The sequence below is a fragment of the Homarus americanus genome, unplaced genomic scaffold (genome assembly GCF_018991925.1).
Source record: "Homarus americanus isolate GMGI-L3 unplaced genomic scaffold, GMGI_Hamer_2.0 scaffold51704, whole genome shotgun sequence".
Lineage (NCBI taxonomy): Eukaryota > Metazoa > Arthropoda > Malacostraca > Decapoda > Nephropidae > Homarus > Homarus americanus.
Genome location: NW_024734086.1, coordinates 5,813 through 21,072, shown reverse-complemented (window position 1 = coordinate 21,072; position 15,260 = coordinate 5,813). Strand labels below are relative to the sequence as shown.

Below are 15,260 nucleotides of genomic sequence, written 5' to 3'. Positions count from 1 at the left end.
CTGTACCTGTAGGTCAAACTGTACTGCTGTTATGAACTATTTGATTATGGTTCGTCTCCTTTAACATTATGGGAACTGACGTTTTCTTTTTCATCCTTACAAACACCATGATGCTGGGTGGCTGGGATGAAGACTGAATCTCTCTTCAGCTGCTGTTATTTATTCACTCAGACTTCCATAACAGATGGGTAGTGGTAAAGTGTTTCCCTCTTGTACACTGTTAAACATCAATGGTCTCTATGTGTGCCCCAACACTCTACTGTACCGTACTATACCCAAGATGCTTCTCTCAGTCTTATGACGGAGGTGTTGTTCTCTCACCTGATCATCATTCTTGATGGCCAATGACACAAGCTGCCACAGTCTCTCAGACTCAAACTGTCCCTGCTGATCAACGGCCACAGTATACCGCTCCAGTCTCTGTGCTTTAACTTCAGGGGTTGCGTGCCATAGTATTTCTTCTTCCTAAAATATACCACAATATATTAACACACATTCATCAGTGTTAGATACAGTACACAGATCACAGGTACATTAATATCTTCTCCTTTCAACATTAATCAACTAATGGTAAAAAAATATAACAGGTTAAAACTTCACTGTTGGAGATGTTGCTCAGTGCCTTGTAATGAAACTGATCCAGTTTTAAGTGATCTAATATTAAGACTGAATTATTATCATGTTCTTAAGTGCAAATATCTAAGATATAAGAATTGTAAGAATTACTGTATATGGATTAGCATAAAGATGACCTGTAAAATTTATAAGAGTTAGCATTTAAAATAACTGGAGAATGTGTTTTGATAACAGAACAATTAGATATATTCAAAATACTCTGAATATGTTGTCATTATGATATGTTGACTGATGTAAACAACTGTAGGATGATACTGTATACTGAGAGAGTTTTGAAGTTCTTAAATTACTGTCCAGTATTACAAAAGAAATTGAGGATAGAAGGAAGGAGCCTAAGAACATAAGGATGGAGGACACTGCAGCGGGTCCATACTGGGCAGTCCCGTTTACACCCAACTCCCTATCACTCATATATCCACCCAACCTACAGTGTTTGAAGCTGTCCAGCATATTAGAGTTAATGATGATGTTTGGTAACTTGTTCCAGTCATCCACTACTCCATTTCCAAACCAATGTTTACCTATTTCGCGACCAAATCTGAATTTGTCTAATTTAAAACCACTGTTACGAGTTCGCTCCTGGTTGGACAGTTTGAGTACTTTTGTTATATCACCTTTGTTTAGACCTGACTTCCATTTATACACCTCGATCATATCGCCCCTCACTCTACGTCTCTCGCGGGAGTGCAAATTAAGATGCTTTAACCTGTCTCTGTACTCAAGGTTCCTAATGCCTGGGATTAGTCTTGTCATTCTCCTCTGAATTATTTCTAGGGATTCTATATCCATTCTGTAGTATGGTGACCAGAAATGAACTATGTAATCCAAGTGAGGTCTCACAAGCGCAAGATATAGTTTTAGGATGACCTCGCTAGTCTTGTAACTAACACTCCTTTGTATTTTTTTATTTTTTATTTATTGGGCACTCCCCTACATCCTTGTAGCGCAGAAGCATTTAAAGTGCCCAACAGGGAAGCATGCTAAGTTCATGCTTGCCTTTATGTCTCATGAGTTAAGGGCGTAGAAGCCTGAAGAGTCAAGGGCATAGAAGCCTGAAGTCAATGGTTTATGTCATCAAGTTATTGGAAGCTCCAACAACTTGTCCCTGAATACGAATTCGCAACTTTCGATTTACACCAGGTACCTACTTTACTGCTAGGTGAACAGGGACTAATGGGGGCTAGGAAGAGTGTCCAAACAACTTCCACCGGCCCGGGAATCGAACCCATGACATCTCGCTTGCGAAGGCAAGAGCAGTACCACTCTACCACCAGCACCCCCACTCCTTTGTATGAACCCAAGTACTTTGTTAGCCTTGTTTCGAGCAAATACACATGGTTTACTTGGCTTAAGATTCCTACTTATCATTACAGGTACTCCTCGACTTACGACCTACTCGACTTACGACCACCCGGTCGATTAACCGACCCTCGATTAACCGACTTTCGGATTAACCGTCAATCCCGAACTCCTAAACAAAAAAAAACAAAAACAAAAATTTTATTATTTTTTTTTTATGGGGATTAGCCCACCCGGGCACAGGTCACTGACCCACATTAGGGCCTGGGGGGCGATAATGTAATAGTATTAATAATGATAATGATAATAATAATGGTAATAAAGAACCATGAATAAATGCAAAAATGAAAAAAAAAATCAATAATGAGAAACAATATATGTATGTTGTGTTGTCAATAGTAAGAGAAGCAATTGAGACCCTGCAATTGTGTGTAAATGAGGTAGAAAGTCAGATGAGCAACCTGGGACTTGGTCACAATGTTTGTGATGACATATGTTCTTTGACTTTTCCATTTTGTATTCACGGTTTCTGTGCTGGTTCATATTTATTTACTAAAGTGGTTAATGTTTTAAAGCAAATTCTATTGAAATATGAATGGCAAATGAACAAAAATGAATAGAGGGACTTAAATGAGGTAGGTTAGGGAAAGGTACTTTGAAAATGTATGTTTTATTTCCGTAGACTTTATGTACTATTAACCAACCTTTCGGATAATCGGTCGGCCCCTTCCCCCCATATGTGGTCGGTTAATCGAGGTTTTACTGTATGTATTTTCGAGTCCCGACTTTATTGATTGCGCTGTGTACTGACAAAATTTTCATTTGTAATTCCCTTTAAAATGGCTGGCAAGCGTAAAAGTGAGAGTTCTCGTGGTGCTGAGAAGAAAAAGAGACACCCATTTTAGATTTTCTATGTATTATTTTTGCCTTTTTGATTTACGACCCGGTCGTCGGGATGGAACCCCGTCGTGAGTCAAGGAGTGACTTAATCCTAAGTCTTTCTCACAGTCGGATTTCTCAATAACATCGTTGTTCATCTGGTATCTGGTTTCTCTGTTTACATCCCCTAGACTAAGTACTTTACATTTGTCCACATTAAATTTCATCTGCCATTTTTACAACCATTCAAAATTTTTTTTTAGATCTTCCTGTAGCATTTGCGGAGTCCTCGTCAGATTTAATTACACTCCCTATTTTAGTGTCATCAACACAGTTACTTATGTTGCTGTTTACACCAATATCTATGTCGTTTATGTATACAGTAGTACCCCGCTTAACGCGGTCAATTGAACCCACAGGGTACCGTGTTAAGTGAAAACCGTGTTAAGTAAACAACAGAACATATGGGATTAATTCCAATAGAGACTGGCCGGACCCCCAAACTCTACTTTTTCCGACACAATACCTGTGTTCTAGTAAAAATAACATCTTAATTTTATGATGGTACATGCACACAATTAAATACTTAAGAGAAATAGAGAAATACAGTCGCCAAGTTAATGTTCATTCAAATAATGGACTCAACTCCCTCCCCCTCTTCTCACACTACACTGCTGGCTCTTCCCTCTCTGAGAAATTTTGGGGGGAAAACCACTAAATTTTAATAAATAATACCTCAAACTAAAGTTAGGATAATATAATTGACATTGCTGGATTCCTTGTAAGACCAGGAATATTTTGAATATAAATGTCATATATTTTGCACAAAAGATAACATATTTACTCAGAGTAAACATTATATCTAAAATTTGTATGTCTAATGCAAAATCTATGATGTTTATATTCAAAATGATCATCAAATTATAAGAATTCCAGCAATGTAAATTATATTCTGGCCGGGTAATTTGTATGAATTTTATGAGCTAAAACAAATATCTTCAGTTAATAAAAAAAAAATATTCTTCACAACACTATCTGTCAATCAAAGTACCCCACCTTGCCTCCCCCCCCTCTTCCAACCGCGCCAGGTGGTCGGTCCGTCCCAACCCTCCCCCCACCTCCCACCAATCCTCCCTTCAAGAGATGTTGGGTGAAAAAACAAAATTTTAACATTTAGTATTAAATAATACCTCAGATTAAAGTTAGGATAATATAATTGACATTGCTGGATTCCTTGTAAGACCAGGAATATTTTGAATATATATGTCATATATTTTGCACAAAAGATAACATATTTACTCAGAGTAAACATTATATCTAAAATTTGTATGTCTAATGCAAAATCTATGATGTTTATATTCAAAATGATCATCAAATTATAAGAGTTCCAGCAATGTAAATTATATTCTGACCGGGTAATTTGTATGAATTTTATGAGCTAAAACAAATATCTTCAATTAATAAAAAAAAAATATTCTTCACACCGTAACAGATGGTCGGTCGGTCCCTCCCTACCAGATGTGTGGGAAAACCAGAATATTTATCTTTTTAGTAATAAATAATACCTCAAACTAAAGTTAGTGTAATATAATTGACATTGCTGGATTCCTTGTAAGACCATGAATATTTTGAATATAAATGTCATATATTTTGCACAAAAGATAACATATTTACTCAGAGTAAACATTATATCTAAAATTTGTATGTCTAATGCAAAATCTATGATGTTTATATTCAAAATGATCATCATATTGTAAGAATTCCAGCAATGTAAATTATATTCTGGCCGGGTAATTTGTATGAATTTTATGAGCTAAAACAGGCAGGCAGGCAGGCGGGTGGCGGGTGAGGCGAATCTAAAAATAGCGTCTCGAGCCAGACACTCTGCGCATATACGTGGAAAAAACCCGTGTTAAGTGAAAGTTTGGCTCTGGCGAGGCACCGCGTATACGTGAAATCGCGCTAAGCGAAACCGCGTTAAGCGGGGTATTACTGTATAATAAATAATAATGGTCCAAGTACTGAGCCTTGGGGTACTCCACTAGTGACGTTACTTCCATCTGATTTAGTGCCATTAATGCTTGTGTGAGATCATAAAGATAATGTATTTGTTATGAATATTTCTCTGTAAAAAGATGATGTTAATATCCTAGAAGTGCAGTAAGTACATGAAAGAATAATGACTGTACATTATGTTAATGTCAGAGAGAAGTTATAAATTATTAAGGCTAAAACAAATAGTAAGAGATTGTGGGAACAATTTTATGAGTCGATATTCCACCACGTGACTCCCACATAGATCAGTAGTGTTCATCTGTGAAGTTATTTGAGTATAAACGGCCTTGTGAAAAGTTATTGGGTTATAATAAGTTAAGAAAATTTCTGAAACAATTTGCTTAAAGAAAATTACAGGATACAGTATTGTATTTAAAATAAATTAACTGAAATTGTATTAATTGTGAAACTTTGTAGTTGAAGTTTATGTCAGTAAGTAAATGGCTGTGAAGGGCCTCGTGACAACAACAATGATGTCATTTATCTTCTGTGTTTCACCCAGGAAGGATGTGTTTCATGTCTCCCTCAGTTAAGCATTTGTTTGTTTCTTTAACCCAACACCTCATTCTATGGTAAGGAGAAGTACAATGTTTTGGTTTATTTACAAATATTTAAAGTGAAATGTAAATTATATAGTGATAAAGTAATTAATTTGAAATGATAAAATAAGTAAAGAAAATAAGAATTACAGTATATGTGTTTAATTTAAAATGAGTCAGTGATATATAGGGCATCACTAACCATGACTCCTCTTATTAGTAAAATATTCTGTTATTTTTTAAAACAAGTGAAAACATATTTAATGCAGTGAAATAAATGTACAGTAGTGAGTAATTTAATGTTACAGTACAGTACAGTACAGCACAGCACAGCACAGCACAGTACAGTACAGTACAGTACAGTACAGTACAGTACAGTACAGTATAGCCCGCCAACAGCCACTGCTAACAGCCAGCCAATAAGCCATCAGTTAACTGCCAAACAAGCCACCAGTACCAGCCACCAGCCACCAGCCACTGCCACTGCCACTGCCAACCAACGCCAACAGCCAAAGCCACTGCCACCAGCAACTCTGCCACCACACAGCCTGCACAGCCAACAACATCCAACAGCCACTGCACACAGCCAACCCCAGCAACAGCCATTGTCAGCACAGCGCCAGCCAGCACATCAGCCAACCGCACTGCCAAAGCCAGCCAACTGCCCAACCGTCAACTGCCACTGCCACTGCCACTGTGCCATCAAACACTGCCACAGCCACTGCTACTGCCACACACACCCACAAAGGCAGCATTGATAGCACAGCACAGCCACAGCATTGTTATTGTCACCAGCACAGCACAGTAATAGCACTGTTACCAAAAATCCACTGTGTTACTGTTACAGTGCCACGCCACAGCCACCAAGCAATCCGCAATACAGCACAGCCACTGTCACTGTAACAGTTATTGTTAATGTTAATGCCACTGTTAACTCGTGCCATGCCACTCGTTACCGCCACTGCCACCGCCACTGCTAATCGTTAACCTACAACAGCCAGCCACTGCCACTGACAAATTTCACTGCACACCTGCTGACACTACCGACCAAACCAGTAACAAGCCACCATGCCACCAAATGCACCACCTCAACAGAACAGCCACCGTTCAAAACAACATCAAAGCACAGACAACCAAACCGCACAGCACGTTATCAGATACTGTTACTGTTAATCTGCTACTGTTAATAGCAATGTTAACAGTTACTGTTAATCATATTTCAGCTACCGTTACAGTATCAGCATTGCCACGTTAACCGAACAGCACACAGCATAGTTAATAGCACAAAAGCACCGCACAGCACATCAGTCAACCTACCAGCAAACAAGCACAGCACACTGTTACTAAAAGCACAGACACAGCACAGCACAGCCACTGCCACAGCACACACAGCACACACACAGCACACACAGCACAGCACAGAAGCACAGAACCGTACTGCCACAGCACAGCACAGCACAGCACAGCCACCAGCACACACAGCACACACAGCACAGCACACAACAGCCACAGCCAACAGCACAAGCACAGCACAGCCAATGTGCTAACAAGCACCGTACACACAGCAACAGCACAGGCCGACAATACTGTGCACAGCCATTGTACTGTTAACCGCACAGCACACACAGCACAGCACAGCACAGCACCAACAGCACACATGTGCACAGCACAGCACAGCATGGACGTTAACGCGCAGCCACTGAGCACACATTGTGCACAAAGCATGTACAGCCATCGTCACAGCCAACAGCCTCAACAGCACAGCCACCGTCAACTGCCAGCCACTGCCATCAGCACCACACAGCAAGCCAGCCAGCCACTCATCAGCCACAAACACTGCCACCAGCCACTGCCACTGCCAACTGCCACAGCCAGCCACCAGCCACCAGCCAGCCAACTCCCACTGACAGCCACAGCACAGCCAAGCCTGCCAACAGCACAGCACAGCCACAGCCACCAGCATGTGCAACAGCACTGCCACTGCCACGCCACAAGCACAGCCACGCACACAGCACAGCCACAGCACACTGTGCACAGCACACACAGCACAGCCACTGCCACACAGCACAGCACAGCACTGTCACAGCACGTCAGCACAGTGCTGTTAAGTTATCAGAGTTGTTACTACAGCACTGGTACAGCATGTGTTATCAGTACAGCAAGTACTGTATCTCATACATGTACTTGTATTTTTGTTTAGCCTGGAGTAATAATGATAAGATCGGTGTTTTATTTCACTTTTCTGTGTGTGTTTATATAATTAAGGAAGATCCAGTTTGTACCTCCAAGAGGAAGATCATCATGGATAAGAGAGGAATTCCTTTGATCTGGAGTAATGACAGGAAGACAAATATTTGTTCTTTTTAAACATTATGAAAGATGCTGTTATTATTACATTAATTGTGAGGGTAATTTACTACTTCTAAAGTACAATTAGTTAAGAGACGTTATTATTAATCTTTCTTTTAGCCAATGGACACATAACTGGTATATCTACAGTGAAGTTAATAGTCTTCTACCTCATAAATTTACTGGTGACTCTGTGACATGGACAAAGTCATTGCTGAACTTTACTTAACTCTTGGAATTACTTTGTAAGTTTAAGATAATGAGGATTACTATCAATTATTTCCTTAAAGTTAATCCATAAATGTTACTTTACCTTTGTAATTAACACAACAAACCAGAGTCCACTCACAGTCTTCATAAGGCTTATGGAACAACAAATGTCCACCAATCTACAAACAAAATAAATAAATTAAACCCATCCATCCATCCACCCACCAACACCCATCCATCCATCCATCCATCCACCCATCCACCCACCACCCACCCATCCATCCCCACCCACCCACCAACCCACCCATCCATCCATCCACCCACCAACCCATCCATCCATCCCATCATCCACCCACCACCCAACCCCATCCATCTATCCACCATCCATCACCAACTAACCCATCTATATCTACCCATCCCACCCATCCATCTATCCATCCCATCCATCCATCCATCTACCTACCACCCACCCATCCATCCATCCATCCATCCATCCACCACCCACCCACCCCATCCATCCACCCACCCCACCCACCCACATCCATCCATCCACCAACCAACCCATCCATCCCATCCATCCCACCCATCCATCCCCATCCACCCACCAACTAACCCCATCTCATCCCATCCATCCACCACCCCAACCCATCCATCCATCCACCCACCACCCACCCATCCATCTCATCCATCCACCCACCAACCCACCCATCCATCTACCCACCACCCACCCATCTATCCATCCATTCACCCACCCACCTCATTCATCCATCTATCTACCTACCACCCACCCATCTACACCCATCCATCCATCTCATCCATCTACCACCCACCCATCCATCCACTACCCAACCCATCCATCCATCCATCCACCAACCACCCACCCATCCATCCATCCACCCACCCACCCAACCCATCCATCCATCCACCCACCCACCCAACCCATCCATCCACCCACCACCCACCCATCCATCCATCCACATCCACCCACCCATCCATCCATCCACCCACCAACCATCCATCCATCCACCACCCACCCACCCATATCCATCCACCAACCACACCCATCCATCTATCCACTCCACCAACCCACCCATCCATCCATCCCATTCCACCCATCCATCCATCATCTCCCACCCACCCATCTACATCTATCTACCCACCAACCCACCCATCCATCTATCCACCCACCACCCACCATCTATCTATCCATCCACCCACCCACCACCCATCCACCCATCCATCCACCAACCCACCCATCCACCCCATCCACACCCACCAACTAACCCATCCATCCATCCACCCACCCATCCATCCATCCATCCATCCATCCATCCACCACCCACCCAACCCATCCATCCATCCACTCCACCCACCAACTAACCCATCCATCTCATCCATCCATCCACCCACCCACCCACCCATCTCACCCCACACCCACCACCCACCCATCTATCCATCCATCCATCCACCCACCACCCACCCATCTATCCATCCACCCACCACCCACCCATCTATCCATCCACCTACCACCCAATCCATCATCCATCCACCAACCACCCACCCATCCATCCATCCATCCACCCACCAACCAACCCCATCCATCCATCCACACCCACCCATCCATCCATCCATCCATCCACCCACCAACCAACCCATCCATCCATCCATCCACCCACCCATCCACCATCCACCATCCATCCACCCACCCACCCACCCATCCACCCACCCATCCATCCACCACCCAACACACCCATCCATCCATCCATCCACCACCCACCCACCCACCCATCCATCCATCCATCCATCTACCCACCCACCCATCCATCCATCTACCCACCAAATCCACCCATCCATCCATCTCACCCACCACCCACCCATCCATCCATCTACCACCCACCCACCCATCTCATCCATCTACCCCCACCCATATCCCCATCCATCCACCCACCAACCAACCCATCCATCCATCCATCCACCCACACCCACCCATCCATCCATCCACCCACCACCCACCCATCCATCCATCCACCCACCCACCCATCCATCCATCCATCCATCCACCCACAACCCATCCCATCCATCCATCCACCAACCCATCCATCCACATCCACCCCACCACCCACCCATCCATCCACCACCCACCAACCCATCCATCCATCCACCACCCACCCACCCATCCATCCATCTACCACCCACCCACCACCCATCATCCATCCATCCATCTACCACCCACCCACCCATTCAATCCATCTACCCATCCATCCATCTATCATCTACCCACCCACCATCCACCACCATCCATCCACCAACCCCATCCATCCATCCAACCCACCCCATCCATCCATCCATCCACCATCCATCCATCCACCCCACCCCATCCATCCACCAACCAACCCATCCATCCATCCATCCATCCACCCACCCATCCATCCATCCACCACCCACCATCCATCCATCACCCATCCATCCATCCACCACCCACCCATCCACCCATCCATCCATCACCACACCCACCCATCCATCATCACCACCCCCCACCACTCACATCTACCACCACCCACCCACCATCATCCATCATCACCACCAACCACCCAATCCATCCATCCACCAACCACCCACCCATCCATCCATCCATCCACCACCCACCCATCCATCCACAATCCATCCACCAACCAACTCCATCCCCACCACCATCCATCCACCCACCACCCAACCCATCCATCCATCCATCCATCCACCACCCACCCATCCACATCCATCCATCCATCCATCCATCCACCCCACCCACCCATCCCATCCATCCACCAACCAACCCATCTCATCTCACCCCACCCATCCACCATCCATTCATCCACTCACCACCCACCCATCTATCTTCCACCCACCACCCCATCCATCTATCACCATCCATCCATCCATCTATTCATCTACCACCAACCCATCCATCCATCCATCCACCACCCATCCACCCATCCATCCACCAACCACCCATCCATCCATCCACCCACCACCCACCCATCCATCCATCCACACCCACCCATCCATCCATCCACCCATCCACATCCATCCACCCACCCATCCATCCACACCACCCATCCATCCATCCACACCCACACCCCATCTCCATCCACCACCCACCCATCCATCCACCACCCACCCATCCATCCATCCATCCATCCATCTCACCAATCTAACCCATCCATCCACCACCCATCCACCATCCATCCATCCACCACCCACCCATCTCATCCATCCATCTATCCACCACCACCCACCCATCTATCTCATCTCATCTATCCACCCACCCATCCATCCATCCATCCATCCACCACCCACCCACCATCCATCCAACCCACCCACTCCATCCATCCATCTACCACCCACCATCCATTCCATCTACCACCCACCCATCCATCCATCCATCCACCCATCCAACCCATCCATCCCAACCCATCCATCCACCAACCCACCCATCCATCCATCCATCCAACCCCACCAACCCATCCATCCATCCATCCATCCACCAACCATCCATCCACCCACCCATCCATCCATCCACCCCACCCACCAACCATCCATCCATCCATCCACCACCCATCCACACTCCACCACCCAACTCCATCTCATCCATCCACCAATCTAACCCATCTCATCCATCTATCCATCTACTTCATCCATCTACCAACCACCTCATCTCAACAACCAACCCACAACCCACCCCATTCACCACACCAACTAATTAACTCACCAACCACCAATTCCTGACTCCATCCAACCAACTCATCTGCCCAACCACCATCTAACACCACACCTGACAACTCTCCCACCCAATCTGGCTCCACCAACTCCACCATCTACCACTCCACCTGTTTCAACACCCCACCATCTAACCCAACTCACCTATCTACCACCCAACCACACCACACCCATTCATCCATCTATGGTGATATATTGTCCACTAACTAATCATTTCCATCAGCCTTACTCATCATTAGTCAGAGCTCCAGGGACATACTGTATTTACCTGTTCTTTAGAAACTCAACCCAATTTGTTCACTAGAAGGTTAATTGTCTTGTACTATTACTGATAAACTGTCTTGTACCACTAAGGTAACTGTCTTGGTACCAATAAGGTTAAATTGTCTTGTACCAATAAGGCTAACTGTCTTGTACTAATTTCTTACTGATGTTAACTGTCTTGAATTACTATATAACTGTCTTGTACCACATAAGTAACTGTCTTGGTACCACTAGGTTAACTGTCTTTGTACTAAGGTTAACTGTCTTGTACCACCAAGGTTAACCGTCTTGTACCACTAAGGTTAACTGTCTTGTACCACATAAATGTCTTGGTACCACTGGTTAATCGTCTTGTACCACTCAATGTTAACTGTCTTGTACCATTAAGGTTAACTGTCTTGTACCACTAAGCTAAACTGTCTTGTACCATAGCTAAATCGTCTTGATACTTGTACAATGTACACCATAGGTTAAGTAACTGTCTTGTACCATCACTGATGGTTAACTCGTCTTGGTACCACTGGTTAACTGTCTTGTACCACTTGTATATAACTGTCTTGTACTAATTCTTACTGATGGTTAACTGTCTTATACTACTAAGGTTAACTGTCTTGTACCACCATGGTAACCGTCTTGTACCACTTTGGTTAACCGTCTTGTACCACTAAGGTTAACTGTTTCCTGTACCATTAAGGTGAACTGTCTGTACTTTACTATTAACTTGTCTTGTACCAATTTAATATTAGGTCTTAAATTTTGTACTACGTTAATTAACTGTCTTGTAAACACTAAGGTTAACTGTCTTGTACCACCAAGCTTATTAACTGTCTTGTACCACTAAGGTTAACTGTCTTGTACCACTGGCGTTATTAACTGTCTTAAAACTACTAAGTTGAGTTTAACTGTCTCAATTATCAAGGTTAATAACTGTCTTGCAAATTACTACGTTAAGGTTGTCTTGCTCTGACCACTAATTGGTTAAACTGTCTTGTACCACTCAAGTTAAGGTTAACTGTCTTGTATCTACTAAGGTTAATCGTCTTGTACCACTATATAAACTGTCTTGTAAATTAATGGTTGGTTAATCGCCTTGGTAAATTACTGTTCAAGGTTAACTGTCTTGTAACTAATTAAGGTTAACTGTCTTGGTACCACTTTAAGGTTAAACTTGTCTTGTACCACTAATGTTAACTGTCTTGTACCATTCAATTGTCTGTACCACAACGTTAACTGTCTTGTACCACTAACGTTAACTGGTCTTGCACTGTTCGCTGTTAACTGTCTTGTACCATTAAGGTTAACTCGTCTTGTACCACTTCATAAACTGTCTTGTACCACTACGTTAAGGTTAATCTTCGGTACCAGTTACAATGTTTAACTGTCTTGTACCATTGATTCAACTGTCCTGTACCACTAAGGTTAACTGGTCTTGAAATTAATTGATAAATGTCTTCGAACCACTATGTTTAACTGTCTGTACCACTAAGGTTAACTGTCTTGTACCACTATACAATTGTCTGTACCACCATTTCTCAAGGTTAACTGTCTTGAAAATTACTAAGTAAATTGTTGTCCACTAGTAAAGTAATCACCTACCACTAATAACTGTCTTGTACCACCAATTAATTGTACCACTAAGGTTAACTGTCTGTACCACCATACAACTGTCTTGTACCACTAAGGTTAACTCGTCTTGTTCACTATACAATCGTCTTGTACCACTATATAACTGTCTTGTTACCATAATAACTGTCTTGTACCACCAATTTTAACTGTCTTTCTAAATTAATTGTCGGTACCACTAGTTGGTCTTTACTATAACTGTCTTGTACCACTAAGGAACTGTCTGTACCACCAACGTTAACTGTCTTGGTACCACTAAGGTTAACTGTCTTGTACCACTAACGTTAACTGTCTTGTACCACCTAAGTTAACTGTCTTGGTACCACCTGCCACTAAAAAAGATTGGGAGAGGAGGAAAGTTTAAAGACAGACAGACATCATGTCATTAACCTTACCTAGGTCCAGGCAGAAAAAAAAGATAAACAGCAATATAGGTCAACAAAGAGGAGAGTTAAAGGTTAAAACTTACCAAAACTAAACTAAGCTAACCTAAGCTAAGCTAAACAACTAAACTAAACTAACCTAAGCTAAGCTAAACAACTAAACTAAACTAACCTAAGCCTGCTTAAACAACTAAACTAAGCTAACCTAAGCTAAGCTAAACAACGAAAAACTAAGCTAATCGTTGCTAAAACAACTAAACTAAGCTAACCCAAGCTAAGCTTAAACAACCAAACTAAACCAACCCAGCCAAGCTAAACAACCAAACTATGCTAATTCCAAGCCTAAGCCAAACAACGAAAATCTAAGCTAACTCAAGCCAAGTTAAACAACTAAACTAAACTAACCCCAAGCTTGTTTAAACAACTAAACTAAACCAACCTGCTAAGTAAACAACTAAACTAAACCAACCTGCCAAGCCAACCAAACTAAGCTAACCTAGTTGCTAGTAACACAAAAGTCATAGTAACAGAATTCCATATTGAGACCATCATTTATAAACACTAGAGGACCATTCTACTCACCCCTGTACGCTTGTCTGTGAGAGTGATCTTCCCATCCCAGTGACCCTCCAGACTGGCCAGGGTGTCTTTCCCTAACTTTAGCTTGCCTAACATGTTGTTGGCATCACCACCACTCAGAAACGGCTGCAAGTAAAAACATTATTGTTAAAGACAACCCAGGAGACTGGTGTCCTTGGGAAGGTTCATCACATTAAAGGGATAATTATAATGAACAAGACTCATTAGGTCATGATGTATAGTGTACAGTAAGCTCCTAAGTGATATATCACCCATCTTATTAAAAAATATTGCTTCCAATCAAAAATATGGATGGTAAGTGAAATATTGTTAAATTAACCAAGACTTGTAGTAACATCATATTGTAAAGATGTTTTGAGCCAATGAAGAAATTATTTTGTTCTTGTACGTCCACCTGGGGTGGGTAATGCACAACTGCTGCCCTACCCCACTATGTATGAGGCACCAGTGTTACCAGTGTGCTCCGTGAGGAACCCGCTCACCTCACCTTGGTGTGGATGACATAGGCCATACCAGGATGTGCATGCCATGTCTCCTGACTTGCCTCATTCACTTACACCTGTGTGTGTAGATGGTTGTGTACCACCCAGGTGTGGTGTAGATTGTGGGCACTCACCTGGTGTAGGTGTAGGTGGTTGATGCACCACCTGTGTGAGTAAGTGTTGTG

General features: G+C 43.4%; 1 protein-coding gene across 1 annotated transcript in view; it reads right to left on the bottom strand.

The window, feature by feature from the left end:
* Nucleotides 1-14,661, bottom strand: part of LOC121870141 (oxysterol-binding protein-related protein 8-like) — a gene marked incomplete at its 5' end in the record, with an annotated part of 39,179 nt that extends 24,518 nt beyond the window's left edge. Inside the window, 2 exon segments of the mRNA XM_042371915.1 lie at nucleotides 322-465; nucleotides 14,576-14,661. Of these exon segments, the coding sequence (XP_042227849.1) occupies nucleotides 322-465; nucleotides 14,576-14,661 (230 nt within the window).
* Between the last annotated feature and the right edge of the window lie 599 nt (nucleotides 14,662-15,260).